General features: G+C 48.4%; 1 protein-coding gene across 4 annotated transcripts in view; it reads right to left on the reverse strand.

Moving 5' to 3' along the window:
• Positions 1–421: 421 nt before the first annotated feature.
• Positions 422–25,885, reverse strand: part of DLGAP3 (DLG associated protein 3) — a 62,351-nt gene continuing 36,887 nt past the window's right edge. For all 4 annotated transcript variants that reach the window (XM_023258447.2, XM_023258445.2, XM_011284742.4 and 1 more), the window contains 7 exons: positions 22,751–22,964; positions 22,154–22,467; positions 21,737–21,822; positions 3,427–3,911; positions 2,388–2,479; positions 2,007–2,150; positions 422–1,294 (listed from right to left, as the gene is read on the reverse strand). In XM_023258447.2, the coding sequence (XP_023114215.1) occupies positions 1,076–1,294; positions 2,007–2,150; positions 2,388–2,479; positions 3,427–3,911; positions 21,737–21,822; positions 22,154–22,467; positions 22,751–22,964 (1,554 nt within the window). In that variant the 3' untranslated portion in view covers positions 422–1,075. The remainder of the gene's footprint in view (positions 1,295–2,006; positions 2,151–2,387; positions 2,480–3,426; positions 3,912–21,736; positions 21,823–22,153; positions 22,468–22,750; positions 22,965–25,885) is intronic.

A 25,885-nucleotide genomic window follows, 5' to 3' on the forward strand; every position in this document is an offset into this window, starting at 1 on the left:
GGAACACCGGACCCTTCGGGGAAGGGAAACCAGTATCCATCCATGTCTAAGAATAACAGCAAACCCTGTTTATTGAGCGCAGGCCTGCCGGTGAACCAGGCTTTGGACTCTGGGTTGCCCTGTTGGTGGAGGGAAGCCTGGGAGCATTGAGAGGCAGAGAAATGGACTAAACTAGGAGGAGGAGTGAGGAGGAAACCCTCCCTTCTTCACTGCCCCCGGGCCCCTCCAGTAGGGCTCAGATCCTTCGCAGCCACCAGGGGGCCGAATCCCCTTTGCCCCAGCTGGCTCAGGCGACTGGGCTCTCCCCATATCAAAAGAGCGGCTACCGGCCTCCCCTCCCACACCACCCACTTCCCGACCACCCCCAGCTCCCATGCACGGGGCAGAGGTGGCTCCTTCTGGAGAGAGCAGCCGGCTCGAGTGCAGTTCTGCCGTTTTATTTTTCCTGGGATACTCAAGGGGATGTGGGAACAGCCACAGGTGTGGTGAGGGGAAGCCCCGTCTCCCCTCCCCAGCAGCTGGGAAAGGGGAGAGGCCCAGGCGCCCTGGTCCTGGGTTGGTCCAGCCACTGTGGTCCCTGGGCCCGGTGGGCTGCGGGCTGAGGGTGGAGCCCCTGGGAGGGTGGGGCAGGCTCCTAGGTGGGGTTCGGGATTCTTCATAAAAAGCCACGAAGCTTGATCCCCACGAAGCCCAGCCCCGCGGGGTGGGGGGAGGGGTGGGGGGGACGCAGAGCCCAGATGGGGGACCCGGCCCGGCCTGGCCCGTGGGGGGTAGTAATGGCAGAGATGGTGCCCGTGGGGAGGAGGTGGGGACGAAGCGTCGGACCAGGAGGGAGGGGAGTCCAGGTGGGGGCGCAGGGCGGAGAGGCACGGCCCCCAGCCCAGCCCGGGCGCCTTCGCGTGGGGTCAGGAAGGTAAAAAACCCACGAGAGTGTGACGGGCAGGAGGGGCCGGGGCGTGCGGTGCCGGCGGGGCGGGCGCACGGGGCGGCCCGCGTTCACAGTGACCTCGACGCTGGGTGTACAGTACGGGTAGAAAACCGCGGGCCCGGGCCCAGGCTGGGCGGGCCGGGCCGGTCACAGCCTGGTCTGGGCCTCGGGGATGTAGATCTCGATGCTGTCGGCGCTCTCGGTGGCCGAGCTGTGGCGGAAGGAGGCGGCGCGCTTGGCCGCCAGGAGCCGCTTGCGCGCTTCCTGCCGCTGCCGGTCCACCGAGTCCAGGGAGCGCTCCTTCACCGGCACGCCCCGGCCCCGCGAGGGCTTCTTTGGTATCGGCGGAGGGACCTTCTTCTCCTCCTGCCGGGAGAGGGGGCGGCGGCTCAGTCTGGAGGTCGGGGTCCCCCCGCCCCCGATCCCGCCTCCCGTGGGACTGACACCAGGCTCCCGCGCGGGAGAACCGTCCGAAGCCGCCGCCACCGACGCCGGCCAAGAAGTCCCGGGGGTGCTTGCGGCAAGGTCAAAAGCCACTTTTCATTAAAAATTAGGAAACCTGGCGCCCCCTGGTGTCGCCGTTCGCGACTACTCGCATCAGAGCGCTCACTCCTCTGAGACGGTGGGAAGTGGGCGATATCCCCCCAGTCGGGAGGAGTGCGGCTTCCCCGACTCGTGCAAGGAAATGGGGGTTCGCTACTGGACGTCTGGGCCTCATCACAGACAACCTCTAGTGAAGTGAGGGCTGACGGGCCCGCCAAGGTCCCCGCTGTGCCTAGGTCCAAGCTAAGGGCAGTCTGGAATTTCGCTCCTCTGCTGCTTCAACCTACAGCTGGTCCTAGGCGGCTGCAGCCACCTCGGGGCTCTGGCAGCTCAGGCAGTGATGAGCACAGGGCCAAGCAGATGGCAGTGACCAAGAGTGGGATCATATTGAAAGAAGATGGTCACCATCACCTGTCCAGGACTGCCTTTGCTCCCTGTGAATGTCCTCTGTTCCCCTGCCTCTCCCCACAACAGGTCTGTCTGGGGAAGGGCATTTTCCAGTCTGTCCTTTTGGCTTGAAGGGACTCTCCCCTACCTTAGGCTCCAGGAGTTTCCAGCTGTTGGCCTTAAGTTGCTGTAGCTCCAGGAACTTGAGGGTCACATCCTCGATAGAGAGCTGCAGGAGATCCCAAAAACCCGCCAGGTCCTGGAAGGTGGGCACGGGAAACGCAGTGGGGTCCTTTAGTGGAGAGAGACAGAGGAGAGGCAGCCAGTCAGGAAGATCTGTGCCCCAGCCAGGACCAGAGAAAGCCCCATCCACCCTCACTGTCAGGAAGTTCAACCTGGGACAGTGGGGTGGGGGCATGAGAGCCAGCGAGACAAGAGCGAGCCCAGGCCTCTCCCTGTTGGGCACAAACACCTGGTCTCACCTCCAGGCATACGCACACCTGGTAGGCTCTAGCCCATGGGCACTCACCATGCTTTGCTGACACAGCCGGAAGAACTGCTGAACTTTCTGGGACAGGAGAAGTTGTGTACTGCCCACGGCACTGCGGATCTTCTCCAGGACTGGAGAGCAGAAGGAGATTCAGGGAAGGGCTGGATGACACTCCTTTCCCAGCCTCCAAGATGTCTGCCCTGAATGACTCAACCTTCCCGTATCTGGCACTCTCTGTCTGTCTGTCTCCTCCAGTCCCCTCCCCATCCCATCCTCAAGTTCCTAACAAACAGCTCCTACCCCATTTCACCAGGCCAGCTGTATCCTCAGACACCAGTGTTTCTTCCTTCATACAACCTCCATTTCGTAAGCACCTATGCTCCTGTGTCTCTCTTCCCTCCCATGTCATGGAACAGACGGAAGCCAGCCCCAACCTGGCCCTTTAGGCTTAGCCAGGCACTAGCTTGATGACCACCATCGGTCGAATTTTGTCACTCATCAGTATAGGACTCCTTGGCTCATTAAGAATTATGGAAATTTTCATATGCCTGACTCTTGTCTTCTTAGTCACTATCCCATAAATGTAGGGATTCTGACGTATGACTGTCTCCCCTCAGATGGATTTGCAGAGAAGGGCCATGGCTTCCCTCAGTCCAGGGCTGTGTCTCCTTCACCTAGGCCTCAGACAGTGATCTAACATCATGCACTGCCTTGCCCTCTGCCTTGAAGTATGGTCCGACTCGCTAGATCAGACCTGGACTCCCACACCAGCTCAGATGAGAAGAAAGTCCCCTTGATCCCCATGGACTGGGTGACTTGGACTGGCAGCCATCTCCTAAGAGGCCCAGCTCCTTCATCTGGTCACTTTCCCTGTCCGACCTTGACCTCAGCCTCTGAAGCTGCTCCCCACTTCCTTCCAAGAGCTCCCGGCATGCCATGCTGCCAAGGGGAGACGTATGGAGGTCAAAGTCCTCACAGAGGCACACTCAAGCCCAACCAGAGGGCCCCCCCCCTGTTCCACGGCTCTCCGCCCACCCCCAGTGGTGATCTCTTCGCGCACACAGGGTCCCCCACTCACTCTCCTCCGGCAGCTCATAGTCCTCCGCCTCGCGCTCCATCTGCTGGCACCAGTGCTCCAGCTTCTCCACCTCCGCCCTCAGCATCTTGATGAACCACTCGCCATCCCGAGGGCAGGGGGACGTGCGGCCTGAGTCGGGGAGGCTACGTGAGCCGCGCTCCATCCAGGAGTCCCGACGGCTGGACCCGGGGCCAGGGGTGGGGGCAGGGGCAGGGCCTGGTGACCCATCGGTGGCCGGCGGCTCGTACGGCAGTGGGTAGCCCTCGCGGTAGGCCCACTGGCCCTGTGTGTGGACCGTGCGGAAGACTGAGTAGGTGGGGGCCCGGGGCCCGGGCTGGGGCTCAGAAGCGTGCCTCTGGAAGGAACGTCCGAACTGCAGGGCCTTGTCTTCTGTGGCCACTGTGGCCAGGCCAGCCAGGCCCTCCAGCTCCAGGTCTGCCTGCACACCCGCCGTCACACTGTTGGAGCGCTTGAACCTTGCCCGCCTGGTGAGAGAGGTGGCTGTCATCCCTGCCCCTTCCTGCTCTCATCGCCATCCTCACCCCCACCCCAGGCCCAAAGGAAAAGGAAGAAGAAAAGAAACCTACAATGTGATGGACGCTAATCCACGACCTTGAACTATACCAGCCCTTGCAGGTGGGTACAGAATTCCTGTTGCACTGCCTCTGGACAGGGGAGGTATTCAGAATATTTAACAATCTGTACTTGGTGGGCAGAAAAGATGCTGGCATACAGCAATCAGGATGGACGCACCCAAAGTGCTCAGAGCACGGCCTTGCAGAAGCAAGGGGCAAAGCGTAGGGCGAGAGAGGGACCAGGGTGGTGGCTCTTTACCAATGAACACAGAAACATTTCAGCATTTGGACAAACAGCATGCCTTTGCTAGTTTACAACAACTGCCTGGGTTTGTCTTCAGCCCTTCAGAAACGAGTAAACTAAGGCCCAGAGAGGCCATTGGTCACCCAGCTACAAAACAGCTGAGCCAGGATTTGGACCCACGGCTGCTGGCTCCACAGCCCAAGCATCTCCCAGCACACCAGCTGCTGGAACATCAGGAAGAACTGCCTTGGAGCGGCCGGAGGGTGGGGGGAGCCTGCAGCTGAAAGGACTTCTCTAGGGAGCCCCACAGCTCAGCCCAGAGCCTGGCCAGACACAGTCAGCCAGTGCCAGTGGAGTTGAATTAAGTTGTTGGCAGGAATGACATAGGGCCTGGAAATTTCTTGTCTTTGAGTTAATATGCAAATCCTCTGCAAAACAGAAAGTCAGTTGGCTTTCTTCTGTTTCACCCCCTCCTCAGTTCAGAGTTCTTTCCTATGAAGAAGTCAGTAGCCTCTGAAGTGCATGGAGCTGGGGTCAGACAATGCTTGAAGAAGTGGGAGTCAGGAGATGTGGGGGTGGTGGGGAGGGGTGAACAGAAGTTTGACGTCTGGAAGTTTCCAGACCAAAAAAGAAAGACCCATATGTCCTAAGCTACCTCCACCCCATTACGGTCTAAAGAAAGGGGAACTTGGGGGGCCAGCTCTAGGGACCCCTCAAGCTTCCCAGGAGTCTCCTCCAACCCCCACAACTTCAGCCTTCCTCTTGCTGCCCAGGCCTCCTCTCCCTGCCTGTCTTGCCTGCCTGCTTCCCTCCAGCTGGCGGGCTGCCTGCTGGGAGCCTGTTGCCATAGAAACCAGGCCCAGAAGGATGCTGCAGGACCCAGGAAAGAGAGATGCACTCATGTGCAGTCTCCAACAAGCCCTATGTCCCAACCCCCACCCAGAGAGACAGAGAAAGCAAGAACATATCCGCACTGCCTCCCACATGATCTTTACCCTGGCATCTGCTCTGTCCTGCCCTGGTCAAGATTTCTATCAGCCTCTGCCTTGATGTTGGACCAGACTCCTTTTAAGACACTTCCGTCTCCACTCAGCACAGCACCAAAGAGAAGCACTAGATGAGGAATCCGATCTGAGTTCTAACGCTGGCTTTGTTGCTGTGTGCCTTTGGGGAGTTACTCCCCTCCATCTAGTGTGTAAAATATATCATACAATATATATAATTATACATAAGCATACATGCACACATACATCCTATATAAAATGACAGGAATGGACCAAAAATCACTAAGGTACTTCCTCTCTCAAAAATTATACCTTGCATATTTTCAGATCAGGGGCCCAACATTCCCTCACCACTGAGGGAATGTTCCCTCCCTCCAATCCACTCAGGATTAGAGCAGTCTTCCTAAAGCTGATCTCTGCCCAGCTCATTCCCATGCCCCAAACTCTTCCACAGCTCCCCACTGCCAACAACATAAAGTTCGGGTTTCCTCTGCTGGCATTTCCCCAATGCTAGCATCTAGTCTGGAAGCAGTCCTCTTCTCTAACCTCACCCCCCCCCCCCCGCATTCTCCTCATTCCCCAAGTCGATTACACCGGCCCTGACTCTAAGCCTTTCTGAAACGGTCTTCCTCCTCCTCCTCCTCCATCCCTCCCTGTCCATTCCCTACTCAAGTCATGTCTTCCTCTGTGAGCCTCCTGATTGCCCCCAAGACCATCCTCAGCACTGCATCTCCCTCAGCGGCCTTCTTGCATTGGGAGACAGCCCCCCCACCCCCACCCCCAGTTCAGTTCAATTGTTCTCGGTTTCAGGTGAGAGTCTTGTGTGCCTAACTGAACTGTTGGGATGCACTTTCAAAATATCCATCTTGAATATTTCTGTGCCTCTGAGCTCCCGTTAACCTTTGGCTCCTTCAGAGCTCCAGCCGTTGCAAACCACACAGGTAAAGGTGGGGCTTGCCCCAGTAAAAGACATTATTGAAGACCTGCCTTCCCTGTTTGCCTCCCTGGTACCCTCATGGAACATGGCTCTGTCCTTCAGCACCACTGGCGTGCTGCCTTTCACCTCTGAGGGGATCCTGAGAAAATTACGTTCTGTCTTGATGGAAACAGGCCACATGGGCTGGAACAGAAGCTTGCATAAGTGCCCCAGGCTGCCTCAATGAAGCCTCTTCACCATGTCTACCTCAAGGAAGACCAAAAAAGTTAGAGCTTATGGGAATACTAGAAGCACAGTCTTTACCAATACTCCCAGCAGGGGGTCAGAAAGTGGCAGAGTTTCAGCAGGAGTCAGTCAACCTTGTGCAAGTGGTATTTTTCTTTAATTTTTAAAAATATTTGTTTATTTTTGAGAGAGAGACAGAGACAGACCACAAGCAAGGGAGGGGCAGAGAGAGGGAGACACAGAATCGGAAGCAGGCTCCAGGCTCTGAGCTGTCAGCACACAGCCCGACGCAGGGCTCAAAACCATGAACTGTCAGATCATGACCTGAGCCGAATTTGGTTGCCCAACCGACTGAGCCACCCAGGCACCCCGTGCAAGTAGTATTTAAAAGCAGCAGTGTAAAGCACCTGGCTGGCTCAGTCAGTGGAGCGTGCGGCTCTTGATCTGGGGGTTGTTAGGTTCAAGCCCCATGTGGGGTGTAGAGATGACTTAAGAATAAAATCTTTTAGGGGCGCCTGGGTGGCTGTCGGTTAAGCGTACAGCTTCAGTTCAGGTCATTGTCTCACGGTTCATGAGTTCGAGCCCCCCCACTGGGCTTTCTGCTGACAGCTCAGAGCCTGGAGCCTGCTTCGGATTCTGTGTCTCCCTCTCTCTGCCCCTCCCCAACTCACTCTCTCTCTCTCTCTCTCTCTCTCTCTCAAAAAAATGAATAAACATTTAAAAAAAGAAAAAAATAAAATATTTTTTAAAATTAAAAATAAAAATAGAGAATAAAACCAGCAGTGTGGGACATGATCACCTAAGAAAAGAGCAATGGAACAGAGATGCAAAGCCCTGGGGAACATGGACATTTCATGAGTGGATGGAGACAATGCAGCCCCAGAGGCATCTAAGCCACAGAGGAAGAGGAAGAAAACCAGGGGAGAGTCACCTAAAGGCAGAGAGAAGACAGAAGGGTCTCAAGAAGGAATGAGCAACTGACATGGAAAATACAGCCAGTTGAGAATTAAAGGTGTCTACTGATTTGGCAATATGGAAGCCTCGGGAGACCAGGGCAAGAGCCAGTTTGATGGAGCATGGAGGCTGAGGCAGATGGCAGGAGGTTGTCAGGAGGTGGAGAAAACTAGGCAAGGCAATTCTTTCAAAAAGGTTAGTTGAGAAACGAGGAAGAGAGAAAACAGTATACCTTTAAGGGAGCGATATTTTGGCTATTTGTCAATTGTATCTCAATAAAGCCGGGGGAGGGGAAGAGAGGGATATTTTGTCTAGAATGGTTCTCCCATGCCATATCTTGACAGGAGAGAACCTACAGGGGAAGCAGCATAATGGTCAAAGAGGTCCACGTCCTAGCTCCTGGAACCTCTGAATAGGTTACCTTCCGTGGCAAAAGGGACTTTGCAGATATGGTTATATTAAGTATCTTGAGATGAGGAGAAAAGTCTGGATCATCCTGGTGTGTCCAATTTAATCACAAAGGTCCTTATAAGCGAAAGAGGGAGACTGGAAAGTCAGAACCAAAGGAGATGGGATGACAGGATCAAGGCTGGATGATGTGATGTGGGGACTCAACCTGCCATTGTGGCTCTGAAGACAGAAGTGGGCTACAAGGCAAGGAATGTGGATAACCTCTATAAACCAGGAAAAAGTGACACAATGGATTCTTCCCAGAGCCTCCAGGAGTCCTGCCAATACCTTGATTTTAGCCCAGTGAAACACAGTTCAGACTTCTGACCCCTAGAAAAGTAATATAATAAAAATGTATTGGGGCACCTGGGTGGCTCAGTTGGTTAACTGTCCAACTCTTGATTTTGGCTCAGGTCATGATCTCACCATTCATGAGTCTGAGCCCTACATTGGGCTCTGCCAACGCTTCTCCCAAGCGAGAAGCCTGCTTGGGATTCTCTGCCACCCTCTCTCTCTGCCCCTCCCTCCTACTCACATGCATGTTCTCTAAATAAATAAATAAGTAAATAAGTAAATAAATAAATAAATACTTTAAAAAATGTTTAATGTATTCTTCAATGCTGCTAAATCTGTGATAATTGATTATAGCAGCAATAGGAAACTAACACAACCTGTAAAGAAAAACTGATTGGAGAGGAAAGAGGCAGTAGTCAAAGGACCAAACATAAGGGCAATAAATAATAACTAACATGCTTTGAGCACTTAGTGTGTGCTAGACTTAGCATTTTGCATAAAAACATGCTAAGTCCTCAAAAACAGTCCCACGATAAGAGTGTCAGTATCATCCCTACTTACAGATGAGAATACTGAGGCTTAAAGAGAACAAGTGGCCTCTTAAGATTAGACCGTTATCGGGGCACCTGTGTGGCTCAGCCAGTTGAGTGCCCAACTTTGGCTCAGGTCATGATCTCACAGTTTGTGAGTTCAAGCCCTGCATTGGGCTCTGTGCTGACAGCTCAGAACCTGGAACCTGCTTCAGATTCTGTGTCTCCCTCTCTCTCTCTGCCCCTTCTCCCACTCATGCTCTGTCTCCATCTCTCTCTAAAAAATAAATAAACATAAAAAAAATTGGGGGGAGGAGGGTGCCTGGGTGGCTCAGTCAGTGAAGCATCTGACTTCAGCTTAGGTCATGATCTCACGGTTCATGGGTTCGAGCCCTGCATCAGGCTCTGTGCTGACAGCTCAGAGCCTGGAGCCTGTTTCAGATTCTCTCATTCTCTCTCTCTCTCTCTCTCTCTCTCTCTCTCTCTCTCTCTCTCTCTCTCTTTTTCTTTCTCAAATAAATGAACACTAAAAAATTTTTTTTTAAATTTTCCCATAAACATATGGGCAACTAATCTTTGACAAAGTAGGAAAGAATATCCAATGGAATAAAGACAGTCTCTTCAGCAAGTGGTGCCGGGAGAACTGGACAGCGACATGCAGAAAAATGAACCTGGACCACTTTCTTACACCAGACACAAAAATAAACTCAAAATGGATGAAAAACCTAAATATTTGTAAGACAGGAAGCCATCAAAATCCTCAAGGAGAAAGCAGGCAAAAACCTCTTTGACCTTGGCCGCAGCAACTTCTTACTCAACATGTCTCCAGAGGCAAGGGATACAAAAGCAAAAATGAACTATTGGGACCTCATCAAAATAAAAAGCTTCTGCACAGCAAAGGAAACAATCAGCAAAGCTAAAAGGCAACCAACAGAATGGGAGAAGATATTTGCAAACGACATATCAGATAAAGGGTTAGTATCCAAAATCTACAAAGAACTTATCAAACTCAACACCCAAAAAACAAATAATCCAGTGAAGAGATGGGCAAAAGACATGAATAGACACTTCTCCAAAGAAGACATCCAGGTGGCCAACCAACACATGAAAAAATGCTCCAAATCACTCATCATTAGGGAAATACAAATCAAAACCACAATGAGATACCACCTGACGCCTGTCAGAAAGGCTAACATTAACAACTCAGGCAACAACAGATGTTGGCGAGGATGCGGAGAAAGAGGATCTCTTTTGCACTTCTGGTGGGAATGCAAGCTGGTGTAGCCACTCTAGAAAACAGTATGGAGGTTCCTCAAAAAATTAAAAATAGAACTACCCTACAATTGCTCTACTAGGTATTTATCTAAGGGATACAGCTATGCTGTTTCGAAGGGGCACATGCACCCCAATGTTTCCAGCAGTGCTATCGACAATAGCCAAAGTATGGAAAGAGCCCAAATGTCCATCGACGGATGAATATATACCAAGAAGATGTGGTATATATATATATATATATATATATATATATATATATATATATATATATATAATGGAATATTACTCAGCAGTCAAAAAGAATGAACTCTTCCCATTTGCAACTACATGGATGGAACTGGAGGGTATTATGCTAAGCGAAATTAGTCAGAGAAAGACAAATATCCTATGACTTCACTCATATGAGGACTTTAAGACATAAAGCAGATGAACACAAGGGAAGGGGAGCAAAAATATAAAAACAGGGAGGGGGAAAAACAGAAGAGACTCTTAAATATGGAGAACAAACAGAGGTTACTGGAGGGGTTGTGGGAGGGGGGATGGGCTAAATGAGTAAGAGGCATTAAGGAATCTACTCCTGAAATCATTGTTGCACTATATGCTAACTAACTTGAATGTAAATTAAAAAATAAATAAAAATTCAAAAAAAAATTTTTAAAGATCAAAAACAATTTTTAGTACAGTCTGGTCGTGGAGACCAGCTCTTACAACAGTACACTCCATTGCCTCCCCAGGATTGTGGGAGAGGGGCAGCTTTAATCAGGAAGAGGAGTGCCCTAACCTCAGGCAGGACTGACGGCAGAGGAGGGGAGGGATGCAAATAGGTGGGGGTCGGTCCAGAAGTGGAGAGAGGTCCCACAGATGACCCCAATCATTACAATGAAGTGAGTGGGCTGGATATTTGGGGGCGGGGGGGCGGGGGAAGAAATGTGAATGAGCAGCTTTAGGGGGACGCGGCCCAGCAAAGTGGTTAAGTGCATGCTCCCTGGAGCCAGACTGCCTGGATCCAAAACTCAGCTCTACAGCTTGTGCCTCAGTTTCCTTGTCTATCAATGAGAATGATCACAGGATTCTCGTGAGATAATATATGTAAAGAACTTAGAACAGCACCTGGCCTACCCATTGTAAGTGTTAGCTATTGTATGGAGAGGCAGGGAGGTTTATAGCTCTCACTGAAAAGAAAGGGAGCTAGACAAATACAATAGTGGGAATGTAGCACTGAGAACCCAGTGAGGGATTGTAGTTATTAATTATTGTGATTGCTGCTGATCACTTCCATCTGTTCTCACAGGGCATTCTGAATAAAACCTCTTTTGTACTCCAAAGCACATTGTATTATAGTTAGTTATTTGCATTTCTGTCTCCCTTATAAATAGAGCCATTCCTCACATAAACGTTGGCTGAGTGGTTGGTTGGTTGGTTGGTTGGTTGGTGGATGGGTCGGCTGGTTGGAAGGAAGGATGGTAGAGACCACTAATCATCCCCCAATATCCATCCTCCCTTTCTTCCTTAGTAATAGAATACCACAGTTTTAAGCTGGACACATGGCCACTTTGAATAACGATTCTCTTACCAGTCTCCCTTGCAGCTAGGGATAGCCATATAGCTAAGGTCTAGCTCACAGGATATAAGCAGAAGGGGTATGTGCAACTCCCAGGAAATGTTCTTAAAAGGAAAATGTACCCTTCTTTGTTCCTTCCTCCTCCCTGCTGACTGGAATGCAGATGTGATGGCTGGACTCAAGCAGCCATCTGGGAATATGAGATGGAAGCCAAGTGCTAAGGATGGAGAAGTAATGAGATAGAAGAAGCCTGGGTCCCGACACTGCACAGCACCTACCAGCTCTCAACCTAATCTCTCTAGACTTCTTGTAAGCAAGAGGGAAATAAACTTCTGTCATACTGGGGGTTTTCTGGAACTTACAACCAAACCTAATCCTAACTCTAACAGATGAATTTTCAGTCCAGGGCTTATGTCCCTACTTAATTCTGTTCTTGGCAGTATTTGCTGTGGTCTCACCAATAGCTGTAAACACAGGATATAAACTGGCTTCAGTTGTGAATCATCACTACTTCTTAACAATGCCTGTCACAATATTTTCTCCCCAAGCTTTTTTTTTTTTTACACTTTATTTTTGAGAGAAAGAGACAGAGCACAAGTGGGGGAAGGGCAGAGAGAGAGAGAGAGAGAGAGAGAGAGAGAGAGAGAGAGAGAGAATCTGAAGCAGGCTCCAGGCTCTGAGCTGTCAGCACAGAGCCTGATGCGGGGCTCGAACCCACAAACCGCAAGATCATGACCTGAGCCAAAGTCAGACAATTAACTAACTGAGCCACCCAGGCGCCCATCTCTCCAAGCTTTTTAACAAGGTTGAGGAAGCCTCCCCCCTCGAGCTCTTTGGGGTGACAATGATCACATTCCTGATGATTCTGGAAGTTGTTACATGGTTACTTCAGGGAGACATTTCTACTGTGATTCTCTAAGGGATAACACAAAGGGCTCTGGGAAGAAACTGGTTTATCCCAAGAGACACAGCGTCCAAGGAATGCTCAGCATTCAGGAGTCGTCAAGAGGTTTTGCCAGGAGTATTTGGCAGAAGGCTGGCGGGGGTGTAAGGAGGGAACTGGGCAGGGAGGGGGAAGGGCAGTGACATTTCAGCAAGGTACACCTATTGTACTGGCTCCCTCTCTGAGAAAGCAGCTAAAGGCTTATATATATCATCAATCAGGGGCCTTGAGTCCACCACCCCAGCCTGGGGACTAAGACAGTAACAGGTGGGGCCAGGGTAGGAGATTTAAGAAGAGCAGTGGCCGCATCCACATCCAGGGCTTGTGGTCAATCAGCAGTGCATTGCTTTCGCATGACTGCTCTGGGAGTACAAATTCATGAGGATGGAAACTTCCTTCCCAGGGCTCAGGGGCTTCTATTCTTTCAGTACATGCCATTCCCAAGGCCCCAAAGTCAGAAATTACCATGATGCTAAGGAAAGGGTGGGGTGGGGTGGGGAGGGGGCTGCCTTCCTCCCATAGAGTTCTCCAGGTGGCCCTGTTTGGGCACAGCTGGGTATAAGTAGGGTTGTTAGATAAAATACAGGAGCCCCTGTTGAATTTGAATTTCAGATAAGTAACAGGTAATTTTTTAGTATATCTCATGCAATTTGGGGGGACTCCATATACTAAAACCTCTTCATCGTTTATCTGACAACCAGACTTAACTGAGCATTCTGGTGTTTTTTGTTTATTTTGTTTTCTTTTTGCTAAATCTGGAATTTAAGACAAGCTCTTAATAGGAAGGATCTACTGGTAAAAGATAGGAGGGGATTCCCATAGAGTTTGAAGCAAAACTCATATGGTTTCTATGTTCTTAAAGGGCCCCAGGAATAGTCTTCTAACATTTAGCAAGGTCATGTGATACATTCTTTTTTTACGTTTATTTTTATTTTTGAGACAGAGCATGAGTAGGGGAGGGGCAGAGAGAGAAGGAGACAAAGGGTCCGAAGAAGGTTCTGTGTGCTGACATCAGCGAGCCCATTATGGGGCTCAAACTCATGAACTATGAGATCAAGACCTGAGCTGAAGTCAGACACTTACCCAAATGAGCCACCCAGGCATCCCTGTGCATTCTTTTTTTTTTTTTTTAACGTTTATTCATTTTTAAGACAGAGAGACAGAGTGTAAGTGGGGGAGGGGCAGAGAGAGAGAGAGACACAGAATCCGAAGCAGGCTCCAGGCTCTGAGCTGTTAGCACGGAGCCCGACGCGGGGCTCGAACCCACGAACCGTGAGATCGTGACCTGAGCTGAAGTCAGGCACTTAACCGCCTGAGCCACCCAGGCGCCCTCCCATGCATTCTTTTATCCTGGCCCAGAGTATGCTGGGTCTGGGTAGACAGGTGCTGTAGGATGCCCTAAAACAGCCCTGGTAACTGTTTCTTAAGTATGCTCCCTCCCACCACAGGGACTTAGCACATACTGTTCCTTCTGCCTAGAACACTCTTATCTCCCACTTCCACCTAGTTAAACTGTATTAACCATTCATCGAGATCTCTACCCAAGTGTCACTTCCTCAGGAAAGCCACGCCAAACCCTGACCAGGTCAAAGCCCCCTACGATACACTCTCAACTGTGCACATACCTCTCCTTTGTGGCACCACCACAGCTGTACTTCTACATCATTTATGAGCTACTCAGATTTAACATGGCAGTATGCTTCACAGGGCAGGGGCTGTCTGGTTCCACTTACCTTTGTATCCTCAGTGCCCAGCATAGTACTTGACAAATAATAGGGGTCTAATAAATATCTGTGGACAAATGAATCTTAGTTGGGGGTGCAGCGGAGATGGAACTGAAGAAGCACCCACAGCCACCCATCCCTGTGTAGTTCTAAGCCAAGGCACCACAGTTATGGGCAACTGGAAAAACCCACCGGCAACAGGTCTAAGGGGCAATAAATCTGAACTCTTCACCCAACAGGTTGGCAGGGAACACACTGAAAGGCAGAAGAGGAGAGACCTTTCCTTTCTGGCAATTTCTAAAACCAACGGGCAGAGAGAGATGACAGATACCGGGGCCAGTGAGACAGGAGTAAGAACAAGAGAGTCCAAGAAAATGGGGCGGCAGCAGGTGGGGGCTCCTGGATGTCTGCCTGGAAAGGCTGCTGGTAGTCATGGCTCGCTTTTATGTACCATTTGGGGCATGGTGTGTGGTAAGTCAGACTTAAAGTGCCAGGGACATAAGGGACACAAAGGACAGTGCAGGTGGATAACTAAGGATGCCTGCAGCAGACAAGCAAGGGAGCCTGGCCAGAGAGATGCGCCAGATTTCTTCTCTCCCCACCTGTCACCCCCTTGGATTCCCAGCATGATCACCTGTCCCGGGCAATTCAGCTCTTTAGACATTTATCCAACACCTTCTCCCCCTCACCAGCTCACCCCACCAAGACCCCACGAATACCTACACAAGAGCAAGAAAGACCTCCCCTCAGCCTGTCCCTGTCCTTCCATGACTTTGCTCCAAAATGCTTCTCAAATTGGTCCGCTTCTCTCCGTATCTACTGCTATCAGCCTAGTCCAGACAACTGATCAATACGGCAGACTGAACTAACTTGAAAAGCTCCCACTCACACACACACTGAAACACAGAGAAACACTGGATAAAATAAAGTCAAACGGTGTTTCTGCTATAGTGCCAAGCTTGAAAATAGAAAGAGAGAAATCATCAGGTACTAGAGACAAAAAGGAAATTCAAAACCTAAGAAGTGAGAGGGAATCTAAGCCAAGTGAGCCACAGGAAGAGTGGGCCAGACATATGCTAGAGGCTAGATGGTAATGCTCAGGGAGGAAGAGAGGAAAGCCCCCAAACCCGTGCATCCTGGGGAGCTGGAAGGAGACCCCATGTACAAAGCCAGCAGCCACGAAGGGTCATTTTACTTACAAACGTGGACTAGAAAATGCAGGTCATGCTTCAGAAATGTGGCCCGGAAGTCCGTTTTGTGTGTGGGTATGAGTTACAGTGAGTGCTAGCACTGAAATCCAGAAACCTCAAGAAGGGACATGGACTCTAAAACTGGTCCCAAGCTGAAGCAGTACTTCAGCACAGAAAACACTGAACGCATGAGGACGGAGTGGGCAGTAACAAGTAATAGTGAACATGTAAGTTGGTCTATAATATGCTTGTAAATCTAAACTATTAGACCATGAAAGATATAAGAACAGCTGCTTTAGCGGAGTTTTTTTTTAAGGAGGTATAGTCAAAATACTAGACAAATACAACATGGAAGATGGGAAGAGGGAGTTAAGAAGGAAATTAAGGTGTTCCAAGCTTCTTGGTGTTTGCCCATGAAGGGTAGAAATACTCACTGGTTTTAGACTTCAGTAGAAAAATATGAAACTAAGTATATTTGCTAAACATTTGAGGAAAATCACTACTAAAATGTAAACTTCCAAAGCAGTAGAAGGAAAAAAGAAATAAAGTAAATTTGATCAGTTCAATAGAAGGCAGAGAAGTAGGAGAGGAGGAAAGCAAAGAAAAAGCATGACGGGGTGCCTAGCTGGCTTAGTCAGTACAGCACGTGACTCTTGATCTCAGGGTCATGAGTTCAAGTCCCATGTGGGGCATAGAGCTTACTTTAAAAAAGAAAAAAGGGGGGGGTGTAGAAAAGGCATTGTTAAAGAGATAATAAAAAGAAGTCCAAATAAATGAGTAATCAATATATATATATGTATATGTATATGTATATGTATATGTATATGTATATATAGAAATAGACTAAATACATCTACTAAATTTTAGCCCCACACTGCTTACAAGCAACAGATCTAAAAAGGATATAAGGAGGTTGAAAATCAAAGTATGAAAAAGGAGATTTTGGAAAATTAACCAAAAGAAAACAACCATAATGATAAAATCAGGCAAAATAGACGTCAAGGCAAAAAAACTTAGTGAGGATGATCAGCAGCCTATTTAATGATCAAAGGGGCAACCCACCAAGAAGACATAACAATCATAAGCCTGAATACTTCTAAGTAGCACTCTCAAACTGAAGAAAAAACTAATAAAAGTACCAGGGAAAATGACACATCCACAATCATGGTGAGACATTTTTAATACAACTCTCTCAGAACTGGCTAAAAAATGTAAACAAAAATCAAAGCCAAACATTTGAAAAATATAATTTAGAAGTCTGACCATTTATATAATAAATGTATATATGAGAGAGGAAGTCTCAACAAATTTTAAGGAATAAAAAATATACTGAATGCATACTATTACCACATGCAGCAAATTTAGAAATTAGTAGTGGAAAGATAGCTCCCCACCACCCCCCACAAAATAATTTGGAAACTAAAACAAAACAAAACAAAAACTTGTAAATAATTCATGGAATTCACAGGTGAAAAATGAAATTAGGATAAAAGTTACAAACTATTTAGAACTGAACAATAAAAATACTGCATCTCAAAATTCATGAAATACAGTTATAGCAGTATATCTAAAAGGAAAATTTATAGCCTTAAAAACACACATTAGAAAATAAATAGTGTTCAGGAAACTGTAAAAAAGACACAGAAGATAGGAAAAAGAAAAATAATAACACAAAAGTAAAAAAAAAAAAAAAAAGGAAACATTAAAGATAAAAAAGAAAGAATAGAGAGGCTAATGACCCCAAAGCTAGTTTTCTTAAAGACTGATAAAATATAACTTTAAGGGGCACCTGGGTGACTCAGCTGGTTAAGCGTCTGGCTCTTGGTTTCAGCTCAGGTCATGATCTCCCGGTTTGTGAGTTTGAGCCCCACATCGTGCTCGGGATTCTCTCTCTCTTCCTCTCTCTCTCTGCGCCCCCCCCAAAATAAATAAATAACTTCTTCTAAAAATATATATATCTTTAAAATATATTAAAATGATAAACCAGACAAACCTCAGACAACATTGATCCAGAAATAGAGATTGGACATACATATATGGTATTAGGAATGAAAAGAAGGGGCATAAGCTACAGATACAATAAAAACTTATAAAATTATAATACTATGACAAAGAATATTTGTGCCAAAAATGTTTTAAAACTGTCATTTTGGGGTGCCTGGGTGGCTCAGTTGGTTAAGCATCCAACTTCAGCTCAGGTCATGATCTCACAGCTTGTGGGTTCAAGCCCCATGTCAGGCTCTGTGCTGACAGTTCGGAGACTGGAGCCTGCTTCCGATTCTGTATCCCTATCTCTCTGCCCCTCCCCCACTCATGCTCTGTTTCTCTCTCTCTCAAAAATAAATGTTATAAAAATTTTTTTTAAACTGTCATTTTTTTTTTTGTATAATGGCCCATTTCTTAGAAAAATATAAATCACCAGAACTGACTCAAGAAGAAAAAGAAAACCTGAATAGGTCAATAACCATGAAAGAAACTAAAGCTGTAGTTCAAAAAGTTTCTCCTAGCCCCAAAGGCATCAGGTCTAGATAGTTTTATGGGCAACTTTTACCAAAACGTTAAGAAATAGACAATTCCTACTTTACACAAATTGTTCCAAAGAACAGAAACACAGATAAGGCTTCCAAACTCATTTTAGGACTCCAGCATAACCTAAATGCCTGAACTGAATAACAACAATAAAGCAAAACCGTCATCTAATATCACTTATGAACACAGATATAAAAATCTTAAAGTAGGGGCACCTGGGTGGCTCAGTCAGTTGAGCATCCAAGTTCATCTCATGGTTCATGAGTTCGAACCCCGTATCTCGCTCGCTGCTGTCAGCACAGAGCCCACTTCAGATCCTCTGTCCCCCCTCTCTGCCCCTACCCCACTCACACACTCTCTCTCTCTCTCTCAAAAATAAACCCCAAAAACATCTTAAAGTAGTAGCTATTCAAAAAGCCAGTAATGTATATAAAAATAATACAGCAAGACTGCGACAAAAGCCACTAGAGTTCCGTATGTCCATTCTTCTCTTTGTCTTTAGCCAGAAGAACCCTGATTTTCAGCAATGTGCCCTGCTCATTGTACATTGCTTCCCAACTAAGACTATACATCTCATAGCCTCCCTTGTAGCTAGATGCCACATGATGAGGTACCTGAGCATGTCATATGTAATTTTCAGAAAGTCTTTTTTACAAGGAAGGACTGTGTCCCTCCTCTCTTCCTCCTCGGTACTTCTCAGAATACAGATAGGACTGGCTGGAGCTTGGGCATCAGCTCCTGGGAAGGAGGCGATGCACAGAGTGCAAGACCAGCAAGATAGAAAAAGCCTGGATCCTGACACTGCACTTCTACCTCCAGGCCTTTCTTTTTCTAAGTGAAGGAGAAACTCACTTAAGATACTATTGAGGTTCCAGGCACCTGAGTGATTCTGTCAGTTCAGCGTCCGACTTTGGCTTAGGTCATGATCTTGCAGTTCACAAGTTCGAGCCCCGCACTGAACTCTCTGGTCAGCACAGAGCCCACTTTGGATCCTCTCTGTCTCCCTCTCTCTCTGCACCCCCCTCAAAAGAAAACATTAAAAAAATTTTTTTAAAGATTCTATTGAGGCTCTGCTACTTCCAGCAAAACTTAATCCAAACTGACAATAGCATCAAGCAGGGTTCATCCCAGGAATGAAATAATGGATCAACGTGGAAAATCTATTAATATAATTCACATTACAGATGAAAGGAGAAAATCTACGATCATCCAAGTAGATTCTGAACAAGCATGCAATAAAATTCCAGCTCATTTTCTATTTAAAAGGAAATAAAAATGAAACTTCTTAGCCAACTGGGAATAGAAGGGAATTTCCTTAACCTGATAAATAGTATCCACCTAAAACTGTACCAAACATCACCTAACTTGTGAGCAGGATTTGAGAAGATAACCACCAATGTCAGGAATGGGACAAGACTGCTACACTCCACAGTGAACTAGAAGTCCTACACAATGCATTATTGCAAGAAACAGAAATTAAAAGAATACAGATTTAAAAGAAATATCCTTATTTACGGAAGACATGATCAACTATATAGAAAATCCATCATGATTTTCAGACAAACTACGAGTCCTAATAGGAGACAGCAGCTAATCTGCTGAATACAAAAATCAACGTATAAAACTTTATAATCTTCCCGTGCACTGGTAGTGCCCAATTGGAAAATAAAATAGAAAAAAGAGGTCCTCTATGATGCAAAAGGCTCTATCACCTTTCTTCTGTATCAGGAAACATTCCTGCTTACTAGACTCCCCATACTCACTATTATTTCCCTCAAGTTCATTCTCCACTTAGCAGCTAGTGATCTTTTGTAAACATAAATTAGATCCTGTCATGCTTCTTTCACCTTTTAATGGCTACTCATTAGTTATAATTAAATTCCAGTTCTTTATCATGCCCGTGCTCTGCATGACCTGACCTCTGCCTATTCTCCAATCCACTCCCTCACCACTGCCCCATCTCGTTCCACACCAGCCCCAGAACCTTCTTTTGGTTCCTGGTGCATGTCAAACTCTGTCCTGCCCAAGTGCCTTCACATATGCTATTCCCTCTTCCTGGTACCCTTCCACCAACAATCATCACCTGAGTATTCCCAGTCAATCCTTGAGTTACCCACTTACCCTAAATAAGATCCCTTCTCTCTTAGATTTTTTCTTTCATATTCCCACCATAACATGTAATAATATCCCATTACATATTACACCATAATGCATGATCATATTTCTTTCTGTGGAGTATTTATTCACTGCCTTGGTTCCCTTCCAAGCCATAACTTCTGTGAGGGCAAGACTCATGTCTCTGATGTTTCCATGAGCCTTTAATAGGAACAGTCATATAAGAGATGCTCAATGAGCATTTTCTGAATGAATGAATGAATGAATGAATGAATGAATGAATGAATGAAAGTTTACTGATTTAGCCAGAATCTCAGTAGAATGTCTACTGCACTCTTTCCAGGATTCAGGCTTGTTAGGAAGAATAGGGGGACCCCCAGGGGTCTCACTGGATGAGGGACCAAGAAGCCTTATAAAGGAGTGAGTGTGGGTAGTGGGTTTGGTTGATGGTCCACAGAGTAGCATTAGAGTTGGGGGAAGAGTTCTGAACACAGAGCTGCCTCCCTCCATGACTCCTACCCCACCAATCAGGAACTCAGGTCATGGACTTGTGAATTGGGTTTACCATAAAGCGCTCCTTTCCTGGGATCTTTGTGGAATATTAAGAGTTTGGAGGACAGTGGCTTTCAGGAGCAATGGAGGCAACAAGGCAGCTATTGATCACTCTTGGTGGAAGCATTTACAGCCTCAGGAGCATATGGAACGGCAGGGAGCTGGAGCGTGCATAAAGAAAACTGGTGCAGCCCACAGGAACCCCACGACTTGATCAGGCGTGTGCGTGCGTGCGCGCGAGCTCGCGCGCGCACACACACACACACACACACACACACACACACACACACTACTCCCAGGAGTTCCCAGAAATAGCTAACAGAACTTTAGGGGAGGTCAAAAGGCCCAACAGTGGCAGCTGGGAACAGCTGAAGGGGCTGCTACTAAGACTCTAGCTTTATTCTTCTAGTGCGTATGGCCTGGACAACACAGATTACCATAAAACTCTTGCAGCCACCATACTTAGGGCCGCTGGCCTGGTGGCATTGCAGCCCAGAGGGCAGATGGGCCACTGTGGCACTGCCACATGGTCATTAGAGAAAGCATCTTCCCATAGGGAGCCAACAACAGAGGGACTCCTCCCAGTATCCCCTCCAGAGCTGAATGCTAATTTTTCAGCTGGAAATTAAGGAAGCAGTGTTTCTGAGGCCACCTAATGCCAGAATAGTGGCTGCTGGTAATTCTACTATCTTGGGTACACCACAGACTCAGGCATGTAATAGGTACCCCTGACTGGTTAAATGCTTGTGTGAGCCAAGTGAGGAGGAGTATTACATTTGCCAGAGGCCCCTGAGAGGCAATCTTCATGTTTATTTGTTTCTTTTTGAGCTCACATACTTGTACACCACAGGTCATAAGGAGGGATTAGGAAAATCCTGCTATCCCCCATAAAGGACAGTTGTTGGAGGCCTGCTCAGCACCTACCTGTTACCTCTCCCTACCAGCCCCTTCCTCCAACCACTCCTGTCGCCTCGGAACACCTGGGACAGGCACGGGTACAAGGAGAACTCACTTTAGATCTGATGGCTGCCCTGCTGACATCTCCGAGGGTAACCTCTGTGGCTGCCCAGACTCCTCCCCATTAGGAGGGCTCTAGTCGCAGTCCAGAAAGAGAGGGTGTGCAGGCAGACCGCACCAAGAGAGGCACTGTGCAGCCTCCTCTCCTCTTCTCCCCCAAGGAAGCCTGAGATAGCCCCACCCAGACCTACCTCTTGTCCTCTTCCACCTGAACACCAATGGAGTGGAACTCTCTTCGACTCCTGTTCTCCGTGTCCGAATCCGAGATAGTCTCCACCTGGCGGCAGGGTAGTGGGAGTCAGTGGCCGGGGCTAGACAAGGGACACAAGCTCTCCCCAGGCAGAGGGGTGAGCAGAGGCTGAGCCCCAAGCCAGTGGGCAGATTCTGCAAAGACAATCTGACCCAACAAGAAAAGAGACCCAGGAGGTCAGAGGCGTGGTACTGGCAACCAGTAGAGGCGATGGCTCCACGACAAGTGACAAGGGAGTGGGCCGGGACTGGTTGTAAGGGCCCTGTCGATGACCAGGCACAGAGCAGACCAAGGAAAAGGTCAACCCATCCCCACCGGCCAGGGCCTGAGCTTGCTTCGGCGCCTCGTCCTGCCGTACCTGCACCCCAATGGACGGCCGCCACTTCCGCTGCCGCGCCAGGCTCCGCAGCTCCTCCCTGCCAGGAATGGTCTTGATGATGAGTGTAGGGGGCTTGGGGCTGGCCCGGGGTGGCACCGGAGCCAACTCCAGGGTGCGCGCGCCCATGGCCGGGCCGTCCAGCCCGTCCGCGGAGCTGCAGCGCCGGGCGGGGCCCTCGGCGGCCGTGAAGCTCTCGTGGGCGGAGTCGGTGCTGCTCTGGGCCGTGATGGAGATGCGGGGCGGGGCCTGGCTTCCCGGCGGGATGGGGGACGGGGCCTTTCTGAAGTTGAAGGCTGTGGCCGGAACGCAGAAACGCAGCGGGTGAGAAACTCGCGTCCCAGCGGGTGTCTTGTGGCCCACCGCCCCACACCCACGCGGTGCCAGAGGAGGCAGCAGGCACGCGTCCTCCAAGCGCTGCTATGTACAGAGCCGAGGCTTGTTCTCCCCATCATGCGGCCCAGAGAGGCAAGCCAGCTGCCCAAGATCACACAGCACAGCTGTGACTGGGGCCAGCGCCAGAACCCAGGGTGCTCTCCAACCTAGGGCCGGGCGGGGGTGCAGAGAGGGCACACTCACAGGAGCCGGGCCTCCCTGAGACAGAGGCAGGGGCAGCAAGGAGGGGCAGGCAGTCGTCGTCTTGAGAGCAGCCGGCCTGGATGGCCCGGAGGTAGCTGTGGCTCCGCATGCGGAAACAGCCGGGCAGGTCCAGGGCGTCCACTGCCTGGGACTCGAGTTCCCCAAACACAGACCCGCACACGGCCTCCAGCTGCTGGTTCAGCTCCTCACTGAGCTGGGGGCAGGGGGGTAGGGAGGATAGTTACAGGGGTGCTGGGATGAAAGCGGGTGTCTCTGAGGCGCATTGCCTTAGGAATGTATCTGGATCTGCAGAGACTGCCTCTGTGTGATACTGGGACAAAAAGAAACCCTCACTCTGTGCAAAGAAGAAGGATTGAGGATCCTACGCCCTGTGCAGCTCTTCAGGCCTGCCTCCACTGTCTTGGGGTCTGTTCTTTACCCTAAATACTTCTCCTTCCACCCCATCTATGCCTCTCCCGGACACCTGGGACTGCCTCATCTTTCTCTCCACCTACAGCCAGCCCCTCACATTTCTCTCACCTAACCCAGAGGGAGAGGACCAGGGACATCCACCCTCCTGCCCAGTATGGAGGTGGGGAACTGCAGGGAAGGCAGTGCGTGCCTTTTATTTTATTATTTATGATCCATTACATTACAAAACTGATTGCACCCTATAGAGATATATATACCATGGGGCAGGGCAGAAATTAATGGGTAAGTGACGGAGCAAAAGTTTTTGTTTTGATATTTTCTGGTACAGAATCCATGGTGGTTTAAAAAAATTAAAGCAACTAAGAAAAAAAGCAAAACGAAAATTCTGTTCATGGAACCGTGTCCCCTAGCACTGCACTAAGACTAAATGTACCGCAGAGATTGCAGCATCGTTCGTATTATATGAGAAAACTGGCACAAAGGAAAAATAAAGGTAGGTGGTCCAGGGATAAGCTCTACACCCAGAGCACAGGATGAGTACAAGTTTGACCCTGAGCTTCAGAGCAGCCAAAGCATCAAGGAGTATAGCCTGCAGGTTGCCTGCACAGGCTACAGAGCCATACCCACCTGGACTCAGATGTTGGCTCTGCACCTTCCTAGCACTAACTACTTAAAGCTTTGGGGCCTCAGTTTTATCACCTGCCCAGTGAGAATGATAATGGTACCATCTTCATAGGGATATTTAGGGGACTCAAAGAAAAACATGTGGGGCATTGGTGCAGGTACTGGTACATCCTAAGCCTTCAGTGGATGACATGTGAAGGTCTCAGGACCTACCTGGAAGCAAGCCACTGCTCATGAGAACCACAACTATTCCCTGTGATTGAGCCCAAGAGAAATCCCCCCATGAGTGATTACGTAGAGACCATTGGAGGAAGTCATGGATAAGGTCCTCGGTAGCATCCACATGGTAAATATGACACCAAGTGTCCCATGGCTGCAACTTGTGACATCTCCCAGGAGATTCATGACATCATATTTATGTGCAATCAACAGATAAAGTAGTGGCTTGGCTCACGTGTAAAATGCAACTTGACATTTCCATAACTCCACCTCCAAAGCATAACATGACATCACTAAATTCTACCTCAAATTGAGCAGAAATTTCCATCCAATTCTACTGATCTTAATTTGCCCAAACTAAGGCTCAGAGAGAGCCGATGAACTGTCCAAAGATGCCCAGCTTGTAAGTGATTTACCAAAGTTAAGTGCCAGGTTTCCTGGCTCTTTTCCCAGGCTGACTGAGCATCAGAATCTCCTGAGGACCTTGTTAAACCTACCTTAACTCAAGCTCCACTCCAAGGATCTGAACCCAAGGCTCTCTACCCATATGCCTCTCTTTGCTTTGGCTGCTTCAAAGCTCAGGGACAAAATTTTGTGAAAATTTGGATTCAGTGGTTCCAGTGTGGGCCCAGTAATCAAAAAGGAGTGTCTGGACTTCTTTCTGCGGCTTGTTCTAAAGTAACTTCATTAAAAATAATAATAATAAAATAAAATAAAATAATTTCATTACAAGTGTACAGAAATCACAGGTCATGGAAAAATCAATCCAAGATCCTGTAGAAGTTAAGTTCTGCCATGTTTGGCACAGGCCACACTTCTGTGGCAGCTGTGGTTTTCATCATGACTTCTGCAAGTTTCCTATCTCTGGACCTCTGGGGTACCAAGGACCAGTTTTATTTCCTAAAGCTCAGAAGCTGATCTAACTCCTGCTATTTCTAGGCCAGGCTCAAGATACTCCCCAACTAGAACCAATCCAGCTCAGAGAGTCCCTTCTGGGGCATAGGAGAGTTGATCTAACTCCAGTAGAGAGCATTCTGGATACCACAGATGGAAGGAATCTCATTTTGCAGCTCATCTCTGTATCTCCAAGCCTCTTCTGTGTGTAAAGTTCTAGACATAATATCTGGCATATAGCAGAGGGTCTTAAATCACAATGACATTACCTTTCAGAGGCCTCTCCTTCCCAGAGTCTCTGAAGCTCTTGAAATCCCAACCATATGCTATTCCTATGACCAATTCTATCCAAGGCAGACAGAGGGAAGGTGAGAAACTCCCTGGGGACACACTTTCTATCTCTACTGGCCAAGAGGAGCTTCTGAAGTGTTTCCACAAGGGACCAGGACCTAAGGGAAACACAGACTTGTATAGACTCCCAGAGGAATATTGCACCGGTGTTGATCTTTACTGTATTAGAATTATAAAATTGTAACATTGTGCTGTGAATTCTCCTATTATCCCTGCACTGCCTTCCACCCTGTTTCCCCCAGCCCCCACTTTCAGTAGAGTCAAAGTCAAAGAATCCTCTTAGAAAATAGGAACCTTAGCCTTTTTCCAAATCAGACTCAGAATCCGTAAATATTTCCCAGGGTGTGGGATATTTAGCAGAAAACGCTTTGCTTGGGTCTAACTGAAATTGTCCATGCTAGAGTTGGCGGGTTCATCTGGGGGCTACGCCACATCCTCTATAGTTTACCTGTGTCATTTAGTTTAGCTAACCTTGGAAAACACTCCCATTTCAAAACACTCTAAAACACTGGATAAAATATAAGAAATGTTTTATATGCATAGCTGAGCTCACAAGAAAGCACGATGTGTCCCCAGGGGACAAAAGCAAAGAGGAGACCAGAAAATCAGAATATT

The sequence above is a fragment of the Felis catus genome, chromosome C1 (assembly GCF_018350175.1).
Source record: "Felis catus isolate Fca126 chromosome C1, F.catus_Fca126_mat1.0, whole genome shotgun sequence".
NCBI lineage: Eukaryota > Metazoa > Chordata > Mammalia > Carnivora > Felidae > Felis > Felis catus.